The sequence below is a fragment of the Mycetomoellerius zeteki genome, unplaced genomic scaffold, assembly GCF_001594055.1.
Source record: "Mycetomoellerius zeteki isolate Tzet28-1 unplaced genomic scaffold, Tzet1.0 scaffold28, whole genome shotgun sequence".
NCBI lineage: Eukaryota > Metazoa > Arthropoda > Insecta > Hymenoptera > Formicidae > Mycetomoellerius > Mycetomoellerius zeteki.
Window position 1 is genome coordinate 224,326 of NW_017257260.1, and position 21,130 is coordinate 245,455.

At 33.9% G+C, this 21,130-nt stretch overlaps 4 protein-coding genes across 6 annotated transcripts in view; 2 read left to right on the forward strand and 2 right to left on the reverse strand.

Annotated features, from left to right (window-relative positions):
* Positions 1–1,940, forward strand: part of LOC108724191 (dnaJ homolog subfamily B member 6) — a 29,005-nt gene extending 27,065 nt beyond the window's left edge. For both annotated transcript variants that reach the window (XM_018450424.1, XM_018450425.1), the window contains 4 exons: positions 387–563; positions 642–906; positions 1,065–1,154; positions 1,495–1,940. In XM_018450424.1, coding sequence (XP_018305926.1) covers positions 387–563; positions 642–906; positions 1,065–1,154; positions 1,495–1,663 — 701 coding nt within the window. In that variant the 3' untranslated portion in view covers positions 1,664–1,940. The remainder of the gene's footprint in view (positions 1–386; positions 564–641; positions 907–1,064; positions 1,155–1,494) is intronic.
* An 80-nt stretch (positions 1,941–2,020) lies between these two features.
* Acbp1 (Acyl-CoA binding protein 1) lies at positions 2,021–9,300 on the reverse strand. Of its 2 annotated transcripts, none has more exons than XM_018450427.1 (3): positions 9,171–9,300; positions 3,176–3,290; positions 2,021–3,087 (listed from the first exon to the last, which is right to left on the reverse strand). In XM_018450427.1, the coding sequence occupies exons 1-3, from the start codon at positions 9,183–9,185 to the stop codon at positions 2,948–2,950; spliced, it is 270 nt and encodes an 89-aa protein (XP_018305929.1). In that variant the 5' UTR covers positions 9,186–9,300; the 3' UTR covers positions 2,021–2,947. The 2 variants fall into 2 exon arrangements, with proteins under 2 accessions (XP_018305929.1, XP_018305928.1); XM_018450426.1 differs by lacking the exon at positions 9,171–9,300 and adding an exon at positions 4,564–4,736.
* Positions 9,301–14,864: 5,564 nt separating this feature from the next.
* LOC108724161 (uncharacterized) lies at positions 14,865–17,352 on the reverse strand. Its single transcript, XM_018450360.1, has 2 exons — positions 17,008–17,352; positions 14,865–15,407 (listed from the first exon to the last, which is right to left on the reverse strand). The coding sequence occupies exons 1-2, from the start codon at positions 17,174–17,176 to the stop codon at positions 14,956–14,958; spliced, it is 621 nt and encodes a 206-aa protein (XP_018305862.1). The 5' UTR covers positions 17,177–17,352; the 3' UTR covers positions 14,865–14,955.
* A 491-nt stretch (positions 17,353–17,843) lies between these two features.
* Dus2 (Dihydrouridine synthase 2) lies at positions 17,844–20,390 on the forward strand. The gene is made up of 5 exons (XM_018450351.1): positions 17,844–18,173; positions 18,933–19,446; positions 19,510–19,755; positions 19,823–20,161; positions 20,237–20,390. The coding sequence occupies exons 1-5, from the start codon at positions 17,993–17,995 to the stop codon at positions 20,340–20,342; spliced, it is 1,386 nt and encodes a 461-aa protein (XP_018305853.1). The 5' UTR covers positions 17,844–17,992; the 3' UTR covers positions 20,343–20,390.
* Positions 20,391–21,130: the final 740 nt, after the last annotated feature.

Genomic DNA, 21,130 nt, shown 5'->3' on the forward strand with positions numbered 1-21,130 from the left:
CACTACTACTGGCTAATGTAACATGTAACAGTACACAATTCAACGTATGTATGTATGTATGTAATGTATACTTGCATTGGTGTCTGTCTTGCTCCACATACGTGCATGAATTCTATTTAACAACATATTTTTCGGAACCATGTATTTGAGTCTAGTGTACAGTATAGAAGTTTATGATAAATTTTCTCCAACATTCTTCGCATTATATTTCTTACGCATTATATTCTCTTCGCATTATATAACTTACACGTCGATATTGGACTAATATTGAACTAATCTTTGGCAAGCCTTGTAGAAGTCTCGCTTGTTGGGTTTTGGTTGAAAGGATCAAAATTATGATGGAGGTTACAATCAAGATTCAAATAATAAATGTCTCACATTTTTAGAGAAGAAGAAGCGCGTTTACGACCAGTATGGCAAGGACGGCCTTCAAATGCCCGGAGGCAAACGACGCCACGGAGATGATTTTGATTCGCACTTCGGAGGCGCGTTTGTTTTTAGGGATCCTGAAGAAGTATTTAGAGAATTTTTCGATGGAATACCATTCGAAGATTTGTTTGCCGGTAAGATACAAATACATCTAGATAGAAAATACGATTAAGTTATCAAAAGGCAAACGTTGCAAATATCGAATTTTGCAGGTTTTCATGGTGGAGGTTCTCGGAGAGGTGTTGGAGGAAGACACGATCATTCAACCAGTAATAGTCTGAGTACTTCTTTCTTCGGGCCCTTCGGATTTGGCTTTCGTTTGCCGTTTAATGATTTAGTGGAAAACGCTGGTGCTGCAGGAAACTTTACTTCTTTCGGTACTTTCACTAGTTTCGATGGAACGAGCGGTGGCACTGCCGTAAAACGTACCAGCACCTCAACTCGTTTCATCGATGGAAAAAAAATTACGACCAAAAAGTAAAAAGAATCTCGTATATATCTCACACACGCATCATGCACGCACACACGCGCGCGCGCGCACATACACCCACATCCCTACCGTGTGTTCTACTATGTAAGATTCAACCCTCGTTATATCTCTTATAATTATATTTTTTTTCTCATGTCTTTTACAGAGTCTACGAAAATGGGAAAGAAACCATAATGTCTTATGAAAATGATATTCTGAAATCAAAGACAGTGAACGGCGTACCACAATCAATAACGTACAGTTAAAACACATCTCACTCGCACGATCTCTCCTTGGCAATTGAGAAATTCCTGTCGTCACGATTTAAACATCTGTAAACAAGTATCTAGAATCCGCGTTGGTATCTCTCGACACAGTTGCTTCCCTCGCAGAGTCATTTCCATTGAAAACGTAACATCAGTCGACATGCTCCTTAACGCGCGTTATTCGCCGAAATTGACAATCAATGATAGTGAGATAGGCTCTCTAAGCCCGAGTGATCGGAGCGTTAATAATTGGAATTTACATAAAAACAAGAGCGAATTACTTTTTACACGAGATTTAGTTTTCTGTCATCTCGTTTGTTTGTATGTTAGGTTCGACGATGCATCGACGAGTCATCAAGTCTGCGAAAACATCAACGATAACACGATGGATAACCACAACTCGAATACGACCTATGGCGACTATGTAAAAGCTAGCAGAGTAAAGACGCGTCATCATCCGCACATGAATAAGAAGCACGATAGAAATAAAAGGAAATAAATTTCTTCGCTCTTGTCTCAAGTTCCTCATGTATTCAAGTCGACGAGTGTGCGCTCCTGATATACTCGACTTAAGATTTAATTCCGGATAAATTTTAGTTTTCGATACACACTATACTACTATTCTCCATTCATTATTACTTGACAAAAATTCATAAATTGATGAACCAAAAAATGTTAATCTGTGTAAGAATTAAGAGAGAAAGTAACCTGTAATGATTACACGACTGGCTTGACATATCCACGCGGTTCGTATAATAAAGTTCATTAAAAAGAAAGCTATTTGAATTTAATTAGTTATTCGCGATAGTATATCTCTTGCGCCGCAAATTGAGACTAATTTACAAGTAACATCTTCCTCGTCTCTACCTAGTTGTATGACATAACCGATGCCATTCGCTAACTTAAACTTCGATTATCGTTAGGTTACAAAACTGATGCAAAATCTTATAATTTCTCAGGTAAATATTTACGGCAAGTCAGCACTTTCAAAAATCAATGATCTTGATATATGTTTTCAAGGTCATGATCCTGAGTAACCTTCAACAAATTTTAGTCGTTGCTCGTTGTTTGTAGCCTAAAATCTGTTGGAAGTCACTCACAGGGCCATGATCTTGACAACATATATCAAGGTCATTGATTTTTGAAGATGCTGACTTTTTGTAAATATTTACCATTTCTCAAAATGATAAAAATACCTATAAATGTATCTCGTATCGATTTATAGCATAATTTATTTTCATCGCTGTGTATTTTTATTGTCGTTGGCTCTAGCGTTATTTACTGATTTAAGTTTTAGCTAAATATGCGCTAAATGTGCACCGTTGAAAAACTGTTAGAAAAATCGTTTTCGATCGTATCTCCTTCGATTATAGCTATTTACACATGTGTATATAATGATAAGAAAAAAAGATGTTATAAAAATACATTATTAATATACACTAATTATCTCGAGTATAAAGCAAAATATGAAATTTCGGTATGGGACTACCGTAAACGGCAGAGATCAAATTTGAAAAACTATTTGAAAAAAAGGAAATTAATTACGACAGACATATGCGACAAATAGTTTTATGCTAATTGCAGTAAATCATTGGATACAAAATTCACATAAATCAGTGGAATTAAATAAAATCAGTATTTACTGTATCTATACATGATCATTTGCATATGTGCTTGTATAATAAAATTCTGGGTGTTTCTCATCGATAGTGAAAAAGTTTTATAATCGATCGAATGAAATCACAAATTCGTGTGTACGTATACGCGCGACAATGAGAATCCACTACTTCTTTCCGATCGAAGCGATTAATGCTTCCACTTTAGTGATGTATTGCTCTTTCGCCGTTTCTTGTCCCATACTTTTTTTACCGTTCCAAGCGTCCCATTTCGCTTTTCCTTTGAAATCCAACATACCCGGTCTCTCTAAAAAAGATTTACACGAATCACGACAATTACACATAAGTGTGCGTAACAAATAATGAACTGCACGCAAAAATTTGTGACAACATACCTGTATTACAGTCGCCAATGGTAGATTGCTTGTATAATGCATACAATTCGAGTAAATCTTCATCTTCTGGTTGCGCAGCCAATTTCTTTACCGCTATGGCCGCATCATTAAATCTCTAAGAATAGAAACGTGTTTTTACGATTACTTAATAATAAGGAATTATTTTTCGTGTTATTTGATAAATTGTTATTAAATTCAATAGAAATCATAAGCAATTTGGATGATTTAATTTATCAATACCGAGTAACATATACCAATGATATAATTTGACATAAATTTCAAGTAAAATATTTTAACAAATTTTTGTTTTTTATTTGCATCATAATTAGGATTATTAATATTCCATTAACAGTTAAATTAAGTATTTCAGTGAATCGATTAAACTGTTAGCACTCGGTGTCTTTTCTCGATTTTTAAGTCACTTTATCCTTTTTCGCGCACCTGTTGATTTTCTTTCTATTTCTCATTGCAGCAAACGTCATGTATTTATTTCAATGGAATTTACATTAGAAACAGTATCGCAGCGTATGTATAGAACGTATAATATGTATTAGAATTGTAACTACGATTTGTAACATTCGAATTCTTTTCATTGAATTATCCTATTATTCAAATTTGGATGTCGAATAATTTGAATCTTGATGTGCAAAGAGTCGGATCTTATAATTTGTGAGAAACAAAACGAAAGACCAATTGCTAAGTTAGCTAGAATTATTTAACCATTTTTCATCTACTGAAAATATTCTTTATGTGGAAAATATCCACATAAAGTTATAATTAAAATAGACTGTCACTTGAGCTAATTTCTGTAATTGATTCTTTTATTAAAAACGTTATCCCAGCAAACACAAATATATAACTTATATTGCTTCCATATAACGGAATGTAACAGATAATATAATGTGTGTAACATCTATGTCCACGTTAGTTGTAATTTCCCACTCATGAATCATTGCAGCTATATATAATATAAATATAACATGTAACTTAAATTAATGTTATATAATAGTCATATAACAGTTGTATAATTTGCTGCGTTATTGTTATAAAACTAGAATGTGATTGTTACGTTGCTGTACATTATCCTAACTTAATTTAATGCCTTTTATACATATCACTTCCAGAAAAGAACTTGGGATTGATTCTAAAGCAAAAACAAATGGAACAGTTTGCTTTCGCTTAGAATTAATTTAAAGATCTTTTTTTGCGATTAGTATGTGCAAAATACACTCCCTGAAAATTGTGTTTGCATGGTATAAGAGACATGTAATAATTGATTTTAATTCATTTATTTATAAACTTCATAGTTTGCACATAAATACATATATATTTATAAATATCATTACTGAGTATTCAGAGTATTTAATCGTAATATTCATATATTATACTTTTATGGTAATTGTTGAGTTTAGCCTCCTCACTTCCGATGTTGATAAAATTAGGTTCGTTCGATGCATTTTTGTGCATTATGAAATGAACGAATCTGGTAGAAAAACGTATCGCTTTGTCCCGCGAACCGAGGTATTAATTGTTAAAATTGACAGATATTCAGGTTAGGAGATCTGTCACATCGATAGCATTGAGGATTACACAAATTCTTTTGTTTTATAAACACAAATTCTTTCCTTTAAAAACAAATTCTCTGCTTTAAAAATACAAATTTTCTGCTTTAAAAAGGAGAGCGTTTTTTTAATGAATTTTGACTTCTTGGATATAATAATGTTAATAAAAAATTCGAGGCTGATAGGGAACACCTCGAAAATTAAGCGCAAACGTGATGTATTGTATTTAATAAATAAATAAAACAAATATAAAAAAAATCAAGGATAACGGTGCAGCCACAATAGAAGGAATAAGGAATTAGGAATAACGATTTCAACCTATCAGAAACCGTGTATATTCTGATGTATCCGATTTCTGATAAGTTGAAATCGTTATTCCTAATTTCTTATTCTTTCTATTGTGGCTGTACCTTAATACCGTAGGGACATATATACTGAACGTAGAATGTAAATCTCTACTCAATAGAAACGTATTTACACATTCTTAGGCCGGAATCAGACTACGCATTGAAGATTGAGGTTGAAGATTGAAGATTGAAATTTGACCAATAAGGACAAAGAAATTTTAGCTGCTTTCGTTTCGATTGGTCAAATTTGAATTTTTCAATCTTCAACCTCAATCTTCAATGCGTAGTCTGATTCCGGCCTTACGCAGACGTATATGCAGACAGTAAAAGAATCAATCTCTAATCAAATTTATCGCAAAAACAAATTGACTAGAGAATCTTCTAATGCGAAAACTAGTTAACCAGAAATCACAATCCGTTCTACTTAAAATTCAGTCGATACGTATTGGTATGTACAGGTATCTACAGGCCAAAGACATAGAGAATGGACTGTGCGATCCGTATCTGAGTAGTGTTTCAAATGTGGTCGACAATAATGAGAGAAAGAGAGAGAGAGAGAGAGAGAGAGAGAGAGACCAATGAAAGACGGCTGACGGCCAATCTCCCTCTCATTGGCTGCGTTCAGCAGACTCAACAGTTTTGCAACCGTTTTATGATTGTCTGCTGAGATAGGACCATTCTTCTAGAACTAAAAGTATGATCCAATTAGCGCGAAGGAAACTTCCAACAGTTGCAAAACGAACGTTCTGCTGAACGCAGCCATTCTCTCTCCCATTATACCGTTGAATGGAAAGAGATACAGATTGATCGTCTTCCACGGTCCCTCTCTCTTACTTTTATCGACCATTTTGACCACGGATCACGCAGTCCATTCTCTATGTATGTACATACATACGGAATTCATAGACGTTGCTCGAGACTCGAGATGGTCTTAAGCATGGTGGAAATACGTAAGGTGAGCTATTCCCGTGGATGCGCAGTAGGAGAATGAGTTTGGACAACATTTGATTGGCTATTCCAGTATATAACCAGCGCTATTATACATCAGAAAGTACATGTTGGAACACATTTGATTGGTTATTTCCAGTAATTGCTACCGCCATTATGCGCAATAGCTCACCTTACATATTTCCACCATGGTCTTAAGCTAGTACTTGAACCAATCAGAGAGCCGTATTAGCATCTTAAGACGTTGCTTGAAGCTGGTTCTACACTAATCGCATCGTAGCGTCGCAAGCGTTGCGGTCCAATCAACATCAATCTAGCTCTCACTCTGATTGGACCACAACGCTTGTGACACGCTTGCGACGCTGCGATGCGACTAATGTAGAATCAGCTTGAGGCCGGAATCAGACTACGCATTGAAGATTGAAGATTAAAATTTGACCAGTGAGGACAAAGGAATTTTAGCTCCTATTGTTTCGATTGGTCAAATTTCAATCTTTTAATCTTCAATCTCAATATTCAATGCGTATAGTCTGATTCCGGCCTGAGATTAAGACCGAACTATGGATTCCGGCCTTTGTCTTTGGTATGTAACTACAAGCTATCTCTCCACGTGGCACAAGTATTGTTTGACGACACGACGAGTATAATGACCACGAATAAAATCGATAACGATCGATAGAATCAATTTATCGATTCATCGCCGCCATTTGTAGGGCAGATATCCAGTTTCTAGTCTTTAAAGGTATCTATCATGGACCTAAGAATCTGTGGACGGAGCGTAAAGTGAGTTCATAGGCAAGGGGGTTGACGAATTTACGGTAAGGGGAGTGAGAGCGCTCTCCTTTTCTATCCGCTTAGCGTCTTTTTCTACAAGAAGACCCCATCGGCTGGGTAACGAAATTAACCGAAGACGTTCGAAGACGTCCGAAGGAGACGCGTATGCACGCACGCACGCACACGCACACATTCCGTACTTTAAGGTTAGCGAATATCTAGTCTTTCGGGAATCATCGGGTAACCGATAATTCCCGAAAGTATGACGGAAACACCCGATGGGGTCCTATCCTAGAAAGAGATAGCGCTACACTCCCCTTACCGCGGATTAAACACCCGAAATGCCTAGTGCTCCGTCCATAGATTCTTAGGTCCATGGTATCTATGGCTACGTTTACACTGGCTACGTTTACACCGTACGTTTAGTCCGCGACCTATACGATAGGTGTCTTTATTTAATATACAGGATAAACAAGGACGTCTATTGTATAGGCCGCGGCCTAAATGCACGGTGTAAACGTAGCCACTGTGCGCTTAGTCCGCGACCTATACGATAGATGTCTTTGTTTAACTTACAGGATAAACAAGGACACGTATTGTATAGGCCGCGGCCTAAATGCACGGTGTAAACGTAGCCTATGGAAGAACAGATCCGAGCGCGCCTGTCGGAGAAAACTGTCAACTTAGAGAATATGACAAATCTTTTTCGGTAATTATTTAGATTACGGCCCCCCCCCCCCTCCCTAAAATCTTAATAAAAATGTACTCATTCGACGCGTTTTCATCTAAAATAAAACAATCCGGCAAAAAAAACTCGGCGGTCGGCCTCGTGAATCGAGTTATTAAGCGTTAAATTTCGAGACTTTAGAGGTTAAGATATCCGTTATTTCGACTCGATACGTATATACATTCTGCAATAATTACACAAACTCTTTGCTTTACAAACGCAAATTCAGTGCTTTAAAAACACAAATTTACTGCTAATGCAAAGAATTTGTGTGCTTAATAACTCGATTCACGAGGCCGACCGTCGCGTTTTTCTGCCTTTAAAACAGTGAATTTGTGTTTGTAAAGCAAGAGAATTTGTGTAATTAAAGCAGAAAGTATACATAACACAGTGAGTCGTTTCATCCTTGTTTAACATTGGCAAACAACAAGGACGAAACAACTCATTGTATTACAGTGTCTGACTGTAGGTGCGTTCAGCAGAACGTTCGTTTTGCAACTGTTGGAAGTTTCCTTCGCGCTGATTGGATCATACTTTTAGATCTAGAAGAATGGTCCTATCTCAGCAGACAATCATAAAACGGTTGCAAAACTGTTGAGTCTGCTGAACGCAGCCTGTGTCCTTGCTGGAAAGCACTCTGTATCGAGTTGGGACGACAGATATCTCAACCTCTAAAGTCTCAAAGACCGACTGCCGCGTTTTTTGTTAGGTTCTTTCGTTTTGAGCGAAAACGCTTCAAATGAGTACACTTTTATTAAGATTCTGGGGGGAGGGACTCATATTTTAAATAATTACCTATTTTTCCTCTCATTTTTCTGTAATTTTGTAAATTGTTCATTTTCATACATAGAATGGGTGCGTTCAGCAGAACGTTTGTTTTGCAACTGTTGTAAGTTTCCTTCGCGCTAATTGGATCATACTTTTAGATCTAGAAGAATGGTCCTATCTCAGCAGACAATCATAAAACGGTTGCAAAATTGTTGAGTCTGCTGAACGCAGCCAATGTATTTTGAGAAGGCTAGTTGTCACTCAAGTTAAAAAACGATGATTTATGACTATGCGTGCATGTATGTCTTTTTCAATAAATATTAATACATTTACTTTTTAATCTAAAATAAAATAAAATAAAATTTTTGTACAAATTGGAATTTCTTTAAAAATAATCTCATTAAAAATAAAACGTGCATACATGTGTATTCCGTACGCGTTATCGTATAGTATATACTACCAACTTTTGCTGCAATGATACTCAAATGTTTCAAATCACATCATCGTGATTTTCCATGTGTCTTCCTAAGCCATGTTTCAAGCCCACTTTTGATCTCTTATTAATCGGTGAATCGATCTCACACACACGTACGCGCGCGTAAACACACACTCTCTCTCTCTATCTCTCTCTCTCTCTATATATATATATATACATACATATATTACGTTTTGTGTACTGCCGATGTGTTAAAAAAATAATTAAAACATCACTAATCTCAGCAATCAAAGTAACTAACCGCCAAACGTGTTCTAAATTAACTCTCTGAAGAGGGGAAGGCGGATTACAGTATGACACGTTCCATTTTCACGAGTAATTATTCAAATTATTAAATAATTTTATCAAAATAAAGTTTGTTCATCGTCCTTACTTCGTCCAATGACATAATGAAATATTAGTTCCGGAGTTTTAGACACCAAATTATGTTGACCGTGAACGTAGAGAAAGAATCGTATGTGAGGTTACGACGACACTCTTGACTACGTAAGTACATACGTATATACATATGTATATGTAATATGTATGTATGTACATACGTACACCCACGGTCATCGATTCTGTCCCTTGGAATTTTCACAAACTGAGAAGTGATCATCTTTCTACATTAATGCCCACAATCCACGTACGATTAACGACATGATTAAATGCAACTTGAAGCTTAAATTACATCCGTTTACAACCACATTTGATATAAAGTTAAAAACATATAAGAGTACTATATGAATTCAAAAATATTTATGTAAAGTTACACATTGAAATGCAGACATTAATTGTACACTAAATAAACAAAATATTTATTTGTTATAAACTAATTGGTAAATCTCAATAAAACTTTGCATAAGTCATGTTTAGTACTTAATATATTTATATTTAAAAAATTTTTGTTTATATAACAATAAAACTAATAATAAATAAAATAAATAATCTATAAAAATGTGTTGCTCAATGAAAACAGAATGTTGTGAGCACAACTTTCACATGTATATAGTTTGTTTAAAGAGTAAATATTAATATATGTTTTATGTCCCTACAACCTCCTTAACTCTGGATCTACAATAGATGTTTTAAGCCTTAAGTCGTAAGAAATTGACCAATCACAGTCAAATTCGAGGGGAATAATCGACTGTGATTCGCCCATTTCTTATGGTTTAAGGCTTAAAACCCTATTGTAGATCTGAGGTAATGGCTACGTTCAGATTCCCATCCGAATGCCACTCAGATATCACTCCATCCTTGTTGTTTACCAAACAAGGATGACACTCGGGGAGTATCCGGGTGGGAATTCGAGCACGCGAAAATTTTTGAGAATCATGATAAATTATATTGAACAAATATGATAAAGTTTGTAAGAAAAATTGTATATTTCAAAAGATGTTATACATTTCTAATAAATTTGTAGCAAAATCTTGCAGGAAAAAATAATCATAGATTACATATCTCAAAATATGACAGATAAAATATTTTGATATACAGATAAATTGCAATACGTAAGTCTTACAACTGGACAATCCCGATTAGAGATGTAAAGAAAACGGTATTTTTGACTTCGGAGAAAAGTATCAAGTAAAAAACTAGTTTTTTACTGTAAGAAACGGTATCTTTGACCAAATTACATAAAATTCATGAAAAAACGTTTTTAGAATTCGTGTTAAATATGTAGAAGAAATAGAATTCACATTTTTCTTGTTATTTCGATGCTATTTAATACTTTTGTCTTTATAATTTTATTGTTGTCTCACTAATTTAAATTTAGAATATGTATAATTACAATCACAGTATACAACATAAACAGTCAATTAGTCTAGTAAAGTATTACTTGTATTAATGACAGTATGGATCACTTACTTAACTTTTAAAATTGAAGTACAGTATAAAATATCATTCAAATAATAGTGAAAGGTAACGTATATTTATAACCACCGGTATTATATTATATTAATTATTATACAGTATTTTAACTTTTATAATTATTTTTACACAGAAATCTTACGGAGTATTAAGTGCAAAAACTAAATTCTGGAGCAATGGTACAGCGTCGAAATCGTGGAATGCTAAAAAAAAAAAATATATCCGAGTAAAAAGATTGTCAAAGCCAAAGGAAAAAAACCATTATTTTCCGAGTTTTTTACCGTAAAATTCTAATGTTTTTCCCTCGCTTACATCTCTAATCCCGATAGACAGATAAATTGCAATACGTAAGTCTTACAACTGGAGCAATCATTTGCTGAAAAATTGTACTTTAATGGTATTGTTACTGTAGAATAGATGATTTTTTTAGATGAATATATCTAGTTAGACAAAAAATGTCTATTTAAATGATAAACCAAAGTAATAATTGTTTATCTTTCGTAAGCATATTAAAATCTGAATATTAAAATCAGAAATCGCTATCAGTCGTTACTTATAAAAAGATCATACTTATAATTATTTGTATGTGTAACTATTAGATATATATATATATATACTATTTAAATAGGCCGGCGATTAATTATCATCTTGCCATATACATAAGTCTTATATAAGTAAAAAAGGCTGTACAAATTAAATCCATACACAATTTATAGTACGTCTTTTTTTAACATATCCATTAATTAAAAAATTCAACATACACACCCTGAATTATTTCTTTGTGCTACATTAATTGTGTCAGAAAGTTTAGTATCTTTTTACTAAGACTTAATTATATCGTACAAAATGTATCAAACTGTTACTACAAAAATTACTTTATTATTTTAAAATGAATATAAAAAAATAATAAAAGGACATAATTTTTGTACATTACATGTTATTAACAAGGACCTGTCACAATTGTCTGGAATCAATTCGAACCGAAATATTTCATCGTTTTGCTGATAATTGATAGCATAATATAAAATATCAATGTTAGCTTTGACCCTTACTCCTGTTATAACTGTCCAGCAGTTGAATTCTGTAACGCGTTATGTAGTCATTATGAGTTCATAACGACAGTTGCGCAGCTTTTTTATCATATAAAATATCTGCGCGACTGTCGTTACGAGCACATAACGACAATTGTACAGATATTTTACATAATACAGTTACAAAATACAGGGGCTAGTAGGTCTATTCTGTAACTTTTTAACGACAATTTTACTAACTAGGGATGTCGTTGCGCAGGTATTTTACATGGTGAAAAGGCTACGCAACGACAATATAACGATACCGAATTGTCGTCAAAAGTTACAGACCTACAGAAATTCGATTCTCCTTGAAATATGTTGTTAAAATACAAAAATCTAAGAGATATGTATTTTTTTATATCAGCCCAATCTCAGATTTAAGGAATAAAATAATTCTTCAAAATTAATGGGGATGAGGTATTTTTAAAATATTGAATTTTTGAAAAATCTATAAATACGCTGTTATAAATATTTAAAAAATCATAAAAGTTTTGTCTCTAAAACATTTTTCTGTAAATCTTACCGTTTCGCTAATAATTGATAGGAATCAAATATAAGCTTTAGCTTTGAGGAATTGTTTCACCTTTTGAATCTAAGTCTAGGCCGATACTAAAAAAGTATGTATCTCTTACATTTTTGTGTTTAACAACATATTTCAAGAAAAATTGAACGGAATAGGTCCCTTGTAAATAATAAAAATAAGCCTATTCAATCAGAGCTGAATGTTGCAGCGAATTCGATTGGATGCACTGGTGCATACTAAAACCGTACGCTGATTTAACCTGAGTGTAAAAGTAAAATGTAAATATTTTAAAATACGTATTTTATCTAATAGCACAAAAAAGTGAATAAAATTTATTGAGGAGGTTTAATCCGTTTCTATATTTGTATTAAACACATCTTTACTTTACGTCGACTTGTGTAAATTATGTAAATTTAATGTGCACTAGTGCGCCCAACCAAATTCACTACTAACTTTTAAAGGAGCGGAACTTGCATACTGTTGCAATTGCTCACTGCTAATCACAGCGACTTTCCTAACGACCTGAGGAGTTTTTTTTCTAGCGTTGTGATTGGCTGGTGTCTAATAGAACGTGTGTAACTGATACAGATAAGGTAATTCGAGGGAAGATGCCATAAGGGGGAAGACGCCACTTTATTTAGTTTTTTCATAGAACGCGCGTTGACCATACTGACTGTGCAAAAATGTGTGGCAAACAGTTGCGCAATTATCGGCTTAGATGAATATGCTAATGTCGATTGGAAAGGATTATACGAAATACGAAAAAAGGTAAGTCGTGAAACATGCTCTTTGTAATATTTGGTATGTTAATAGCTAAAGTCTGTATTACGATGCTTACTGTAAAACCGGGTAAATAATATACGCTTTCAATCAGTGTTCCCTGGCGGTCATGTGGATGATAAATATATGAGTAAAATATGCAAGTTTATATTGCATCACATTATTTCATTGTTTGTAACATCTTCTCCCATAGGAAGTGGCATCTTATCCACACATATAGGGGGAAAATGCCACTTTTATAAAGTATGATATATCAATTTTTTTCAATAATACAGAATATTAAACGTTAAATTTATAAATTTGTGTAAATAAAGAAAGGTCTCTAGAATATTAATAATATTTTTTCGTAACTTAATTCAATAACATTAAGAAGTTATTCAAGAATAAAGGTTTAAGTGTGGCGTCTTTCCCCCAATTACTTTACATTCGCTTTTTAATGTCAGTGTGAATTTATGTACTTTTTCCAGTTCTGTAAACAGCTCGCCAAATACTTTCGTCCTTGAAATAGTCTTGAATAATTTCTACTTATTGTTTTCGTACATATGGACATAGTGTCCCATTTTAACCAGTCCAGCTGAATATTTCGAAGACTTACTCCGGCAGGTAAAAATGTTTCAGAGAAAAGTTGTATAGTCCAAAGAGGGACAAATAATTGCAAATCAATTGTGTAAAAAAAAAAAACAAAATCGGTTTTTTAAAGTGTTACACGAAGATCATTTTTTAAATAAACTTATGACTTTTTTACATAATATGATTTTTTTAGTTATTTTGCATATAAAAATATTACACATTAAAGAACAATATTGAGGAATCTGATTTCATTTCATTTGTTAAAAATATTAGTTATAAGAAAAATCAGTTAGTATAGCTTGTGCTTTATTTTAGCATACTTTGACATGAAATATTAAATATCTCGTAAATTATTAATTTTTTTTATAACCATATTTTAATACTTTCATGCACAAAATGAGATGAATCAATTAATGTATAAACAAAAAACAATTGTTTTTTTAACAAGATATGTAATTGCATATCGCAAATTGCATAATTTTTCACTTTGCAATACATTTTGGAAAATAAATCTTAAAGTGATTTTTATCGTTCTCTCCATACAACTTCTGTCTAAAATAAGCCTACGGAGCTCTATTTTTGAGTTATTCAGCTAAATTATTTAGATAACCCCTCTATATGCTAAAGAGTGTAATATAATTATCTTATTTTGAAAATTGGCAGTACCTCCTGACACATGTAAAATATATATGAAAATGTAGTATAAACATTATTAAAATTTGTTAATTTACAAGTTGATAGCAAAATCAATGTTATATGTATATTACAGTGTCAGCTATTATCGAACAATTGTTGCAAGATTAATATTGTAAAAAAAGGCGTAGATTTTTTTTTATATTATCTTAAAAATTGACATTCTTTGTATCAAATATAATCAGTTTGTTAAGCCTTCTGACTTCAGCGCCGCGGTCATATTGGAATGTGATGTCATAAGCGAGAAATAACACATAGAATTTTTTACATACCATTTGTAAAGAGAATTTAGATAAAACAAAATGTGATGGCTTTAAAGTACTTATAAAAATGGGCCAAAGTTACTCTTACCTCTCTAACAGTCAGTAAATAGTCGTCAGTAAAAGACATATAAAAACATTACGATTATTTACTAACTGTTAAGAGGAATAATGATAGCTTCAAAATTCACTTTTACTAGTACTTGATAAAATGATCACATTATTTTGCTTTATCCAAATTCTTTTTATTTACGAATGGCATGCAAGAAATTTAAATATATAATTTCTTGCTTATGACGTCACGATTACAATGTGGCCGCAACAACTAATCAGGAGTCTTAAATTTTGAATAATAGTTGCTTGAAATAGACGATAGGCAAATAGGTAAATTAAAATCTCATATTGTTTTTACAATTCCTTCAGCGTTGATACCGTAAAAACTTCCACAAAGCATATGCAATACTGCATCAAATCGGTATATGGAATACTGTATCGATAACAAAATTCTTCCACAAAGAAACGTTCAAAAGTATAAGAAGCGACTAAACTAATGACATTGTAATTGCCATTTTTTAAGCCAAGTATCATTATCGCCAATATCTGCAGCACGACAGTAATATTAGTCAGGAAACGCAGTTTCCTAATCTGGCTTTCCTTCTGTTTTATTGCCAGTGGAAAAAATACTGGTATTGTACCAAGAAACAATAACAACGTACGAATTTTTTCATCAATTTGATATGCGCTTAATATACCAGATGTCAGCAATGCCAAAGGAACAATTTCAATGACACTGGAAAACCAATCGTAAAAACTTCGAAAGCATCTTGCTGTAGGTGTCGATGATGAAGTAAACGGTACTCCTGAAACATTAAAATAATTAAATAAAGAATTACATAAGAAAAATATATACATTCAAGTTAAAGAGAGAGAGAGAGAGAGAGAGAGAGAGAGAGAGACTTCAAAATGATATAAGATTCAATGTTATAATTGTGTAAAGATAATGTATATAAATATAATTTGATCTCATATGACCATATTATAAATTATTATAAATATTAGTTGTTGGAACATGTAAGAAATAATATTATATATGTAATTATAAGTAGATAGTGCTATCAAAACCCACATTAAGTAGACAAAACTCTAATATCATTGTGGCTGTATATGCTAAAACATTCTTTTAAATGTACACAAGGATATAAACTTTCAAGTTACCGATGTATATAAAATCTTGTAATTATAATACAATAGGGTGCATCCAGAAGCACGACCATTAACTGAACGTTCAGTGAGCTTTTGCATCTGATTGGCATATTCCATTAGATCTAAAAATATAGACCAAACAGGTACAAGAGCTTACTGAGCACTCAGTGAGCGGTCGTGCTTCTAGATGCACCTATAGATCGGAGATCCTGATATTACCACCTGAAGTTACTTATCTCGAAAAAAAAAAAAATTAAAGTAATGTCATATAAAAACAATTATAAAAATATCACTATTCTTTTAATGGGATAACTAACAAGGGAATCTCTCGAGGTGTCAAATTCTGATTTTAATGAAACTTTGTGAACTTGTAGCTTACATAAAGAGATGAATTTAGAAAATATCAGTTGCGGCTAAAAAACGATTTGAAGGGATGAAATCACCCCTTATGTGTACAGCGGTTTTCAGCTTTTTCCGTTATATCTCGAAAACTCAAATAGTTTCAAACCGTTTTTTAGCCGCAACTGATATTTTCTAAATTCATCTCTTTATGTAAGCTACAAGTTCACAAAGTTTCATTAAAATCAGAATTTGACACCTCGAGAGGTTCCCTTGTAAGTGAAATGTAAAAATCTTCAAGATGAATTTAAGACAAACCCAGTCTAGAATAGAATATGTTTTTATGGCAGTTCCTCACGTGTTCCAATGATAGCAAATAATTTGCATGAATTACCATGAATCCTTAACGTTGATAAATGCAGCAAATATCTTCCTCTCCTATTCCTGATTTAGACGCAAAAATTAAATACTGTATGCGACTATGTGTCACTTTGTATCAATCAGTCTTCATTGTGACCCCTCCCCCCCTTCAAGTTATGACATGGAATCTTAGGTGGCCCATACCTATAAGTGATTGTATCTTAAACGAAGAGGATAGCGATTTAGAAAAAAAAAAGCAGATTGTCGAGAAAAGGCATAGGTACGTTAAAAGAAAAATATTTCGAAAATTTAGAATCGGAAAAATAGCAACGCAGCAATATAAATATTATTTGAGTAGTTACGGTTAACATTCCAGGTTTATTTGAAAGAGAAATCAGGACAATCATAACAAATAAAATAAGAACAAAGTAAAATTAAAGGAAAAATTTTAATTACTTGGTTTCATGTTGACTGATTGTAATATATGATAGAAAAAAGATGTCTTTGGAAAAGGAGCAAACGCAACAAGATTTGAAGGCATAAAGGTATTCATCTTACCAAATCTGAAGATTCCCAGAATCGAATGCATGAAGAGGATTCGAAAGGCACGCAAGGACCACGTGATCGGTAAGGCTTTCACCCGGTAGGGCTCAGCGAGATGTCCCATACACATTGCAGTCACCAGCAATTTCACGAGATGCGCTACGACACTGCTCGCGCTCACCATGATCACCGTTGTCTCGTCGCGAACGTTGCCTTTCCAAATAATTTACGATCGTCCAATCGAGAATGGTCGATCGAATTTTCCTGTTTTCCATCCAAATTATTACCGGTGTCAATCCCACTTGCGGCTTAAGCTGGTTCTATATTAAGCTGGTTCCACATTGATTGCATCGCAGCGTCGAAGCGCTGAAAGCATGTCGCAAGCGTTGCGGTTCAATCAGAGTCGAGTTAGCTTGACGTTGATTGGACCGCAACGCTTGCGACGCTGCGATGCGATCAATGTAGAACCAGCTTTATATGGGGTCAACAATAGAAGTCGCAGCGGTCGCATCGACATCTAGAATGGACCGCTGATGGCAATGGGCTCATTCAGCGGACTCAACAGTTGAGTGAGCGCTCGCTGTTATTGGTGTATTCTTTTAGATCATCCAATCATAATTTTAGATCTAGAAGAATACGTCAATAGCAGCGAACGCTCACTCAACTGTTGAGTCCGCTGAATGCAGCCAATAATAGCTGCGTTCAGCAGACTCAACAGTTTTGCAACCGTTTTATGATTGTCTGCTGAGATAGGACCATTCTTCTAGATCTAAAAGTATGATCCAATCAGCGCGAAGGAAACTTCCAACAGTTGCAAAACAAACGTTCTGCTGAACGCAGCCGATGTAAACTAGGCAAATGTTGAGGGATATGATGAGACGAGTATTGTAAATAATCAAGTATGTACATACATGTGATTCAGTGGCACTTAAAAGAAAAAGAAGAAGTAAACATTTATATTCTCGAATGAATCACAACTTCCACATGCACATTTGCCAACATGGAAGAAAAATCGATTACGAGAAAGAGACTCGATTACAATAACAAGCTCATCCTGGCGCCTATGGTGCGCATTGGAACCCTTCCCATGCGTTTGCTCGCCTTGGACTATGGCGCGGATATAGTTTACACCGAGGAATTAATCGACAGAAAACTACTTCGTTCGATTCGTCGAGAGAACGGTAAAGTAAACAATTCTCTCTTCTTTCGGTTAACTGGAATGAGATGAAATGCACAAGATTTATATACATTATTACGGCTGCGTTCCATTTGACGCTCACAACATTCTTGGAATTATTTCATCCTTATTTATCAAATATTAAACAACAACAAATGATGTTCACGATGGTTGTTCCAAATTTACTGTCAGCGCTGAAAATCTATAGTTTATGTGCATTATAGATTTTCTATAATATTACTGGCAATTTTGGAAGCCAAGAGCTGCATGTCAGTGCCAAGTTGCGCCAAATTGTGCCAAATTGTGCCAAATGGAACGCAACCTACACCGACACAATCAATTATTTTTCTATATGAAGCTGTGTGACGATACATATTCACTATAATTAATTGTAGTTAAATTAATTGCATTGCATCGCAATCATCGACTGCGTTCCGTTTCACGCATGATGTGCATGATGCATCTTTTATCTTTGTTATTCACCGATTGTTAAACAAGGATAAATGACGCATTATGCACATCATGCGTAAAACGGAACGCAGCCATCATCTTCATTTCATTTGTGTCAAATTCTGTTAATTAAAATTAAGTGATTTTGTTTCTCTAAAGATCTCTCAAATTGTATTTTTTTTTTAATCCAACCTATAATACGTTTGTCTTCTTTTGCTGATTATGATCGTGATCTAATTATCGACGTAACATAATTGAATGTAATCTTATTGATTATCTTATTGTTAGATTTACTTAATATCATTATTTACAGATGTCTTAGGTACTGTTGATTATATCGATAAAACAGATGGTACTGTGGTGTTTCGCACTTGTTCTCGGGAACGAGAGCATGTTGTTCTTCAAATTGGTACATCTGATCCAGCAAGAGCGGCTCAAGTCGCTCGTATGGTAGAAAATGACGTTGCAGGCATAGACATTAATATGGGTTGTCCAAAGAAATTTTCGATACTCGGAGGAATGGGTGCGTCTCTTCTTCGCGAACCACAGAAAGCGACCGATATTTTACGAAAGCTGATCGGGACAGTGACTATACCGATTACTTGCAAAATACGCGTTTTGCCTGATCTCGAGGAAACTCTTCGACTTTGCGATACCCTTGCCTCCACTGGTATCGCAGCTATTGCTGTCCATGGTCGTACTATTGAGGAAAGACCACAGCATCCTAATCGCAACCATGTTCTCAAACAAATCTCTGCTAGACTTTCGATACCAGTTATTGCCAATGGTGGATCTAAAGATATTCAAAAACATTCCGATATATTTAGGTAACGTTTTGGCGCATGTCTATCAGAAGATTTCGTTTAATTTGTTAAAACATATTTCCACAGATTTAAAAAAGAAACAGGTTGTAGTAGCGTAATGCTTGCTCGCGCTGCTGAGTGGAATTGCTCGGTATTTCGTAAAGAAGGTTCTCTTTCGATAGAAAGTGTTATAAAGTCGTATTTAAAGCATGCAGTTAATTGCGACAATTCACCTTCTAATACAAAATATTGCATACAGAATATTCTACGGGAACTTCAGGAATCTCCTCTAGGCAAAAGATTTCTCAATGCACAAACACTGGAACAAATATGGTGAATGTTTTATCTTTTTTATTTCTTATTTGCTGTTTTTTTATTCTTATTAAATGAACTTTTTCAGTAAAGTGTGGAGATTAGATGATTATTGCCGATCCAAAAGTGAAGAGTTCCGGTCTAAAGGTTTATTAGGTCGTTTTCAAGTAATGCCGGGAATTCTTGATAAAGATAACAATAGTATTTCTCATAAAAGAAAAATTCATGAAGAGGAAGATGTTTCTCTAATGCGCTGTGCTTTTTTGAGGAACAGTTATATAACAGACTCGGAACTGCCAAAGACTAGATTACTTATGTGGACTAAGGAAAATCGTAAGAAAATGCCAGTATATAATACTCTGCAGGAGAATAAACTCTTTTGTTCTGTTGTTACTGTCGATGGCAGAAAGTATGGCTCCTCTTTCTGGTAAATTTATAATAAATAAAAAATAATATTTTTCCATTTTTTTCTGTTAGATTGTATTCTTTTTTTTTTTTTTAGGGAAAAAAACAAAAAATGGGCCGAACAAGGTGCTGCTCTGGTATGTCTTTATTTTTTAGGAATTATTGATGAGAAAAGTCTTACCACTTGTAACATTCTTTTATAATAATATTTGCTTTATTCTTTTGGTAAAACTGTAGAAAAGGGGAGCAACCGCCGATGACCTTGACCTGGGAGTCGATTGTATCTTGAAATGAGGTGAAAATTACAAAAGTAAGCAAATTCACTAGTTATTGACCAATTAAATTATGAATATTCTAATGAATTTGCTCACTTTTGTAATTTTCACATCATTTCGAGATACACAATCGATCCCCTTGATATATGTTGTCAAGCTCATCACCCCGAGTGACCTTCAACAGGTTTTAGCCATCGCTCGTCATTCATTAAAAAGTTAATAACAAAAAAAAATTTGAAAAAATAACATTTTATTTATGCTATATATAATATTAAAAACTATTCTATACCCTTCCTGGCAGGGGGAGAGGTGGGGTGAGAGTCGCTTCCTGTGGAAAGTTATAAAATATATTTTAAAGCAGGAAATTTCTGTTCTATATAATAAAAAAAGACATCATTTTTCGAACTTTTTTTGTTAATGAATAATGAATGACGGCTAAAACCTGTTGGAGGTCACTCAAGGTAGCGATGACAACATATATCAAGGTCAAGGTCATCGGTGGTTGTTTCCCTTTTCTGCACACAGTTTTATCATTTTTATTCTTTTTACTTATTGTACAATAAAATTTCCATATAGTAAAATCTTGCTTCATGATATTGACTATAGGGATGCAACAGATAATGATTTGTCGGGTAAGCTTGAAATTGCGTAAACGTAGTTGTAAAAATTCACCAATCAAGTGTGATTGGTCAATTATTACAACTACAACAATGTTT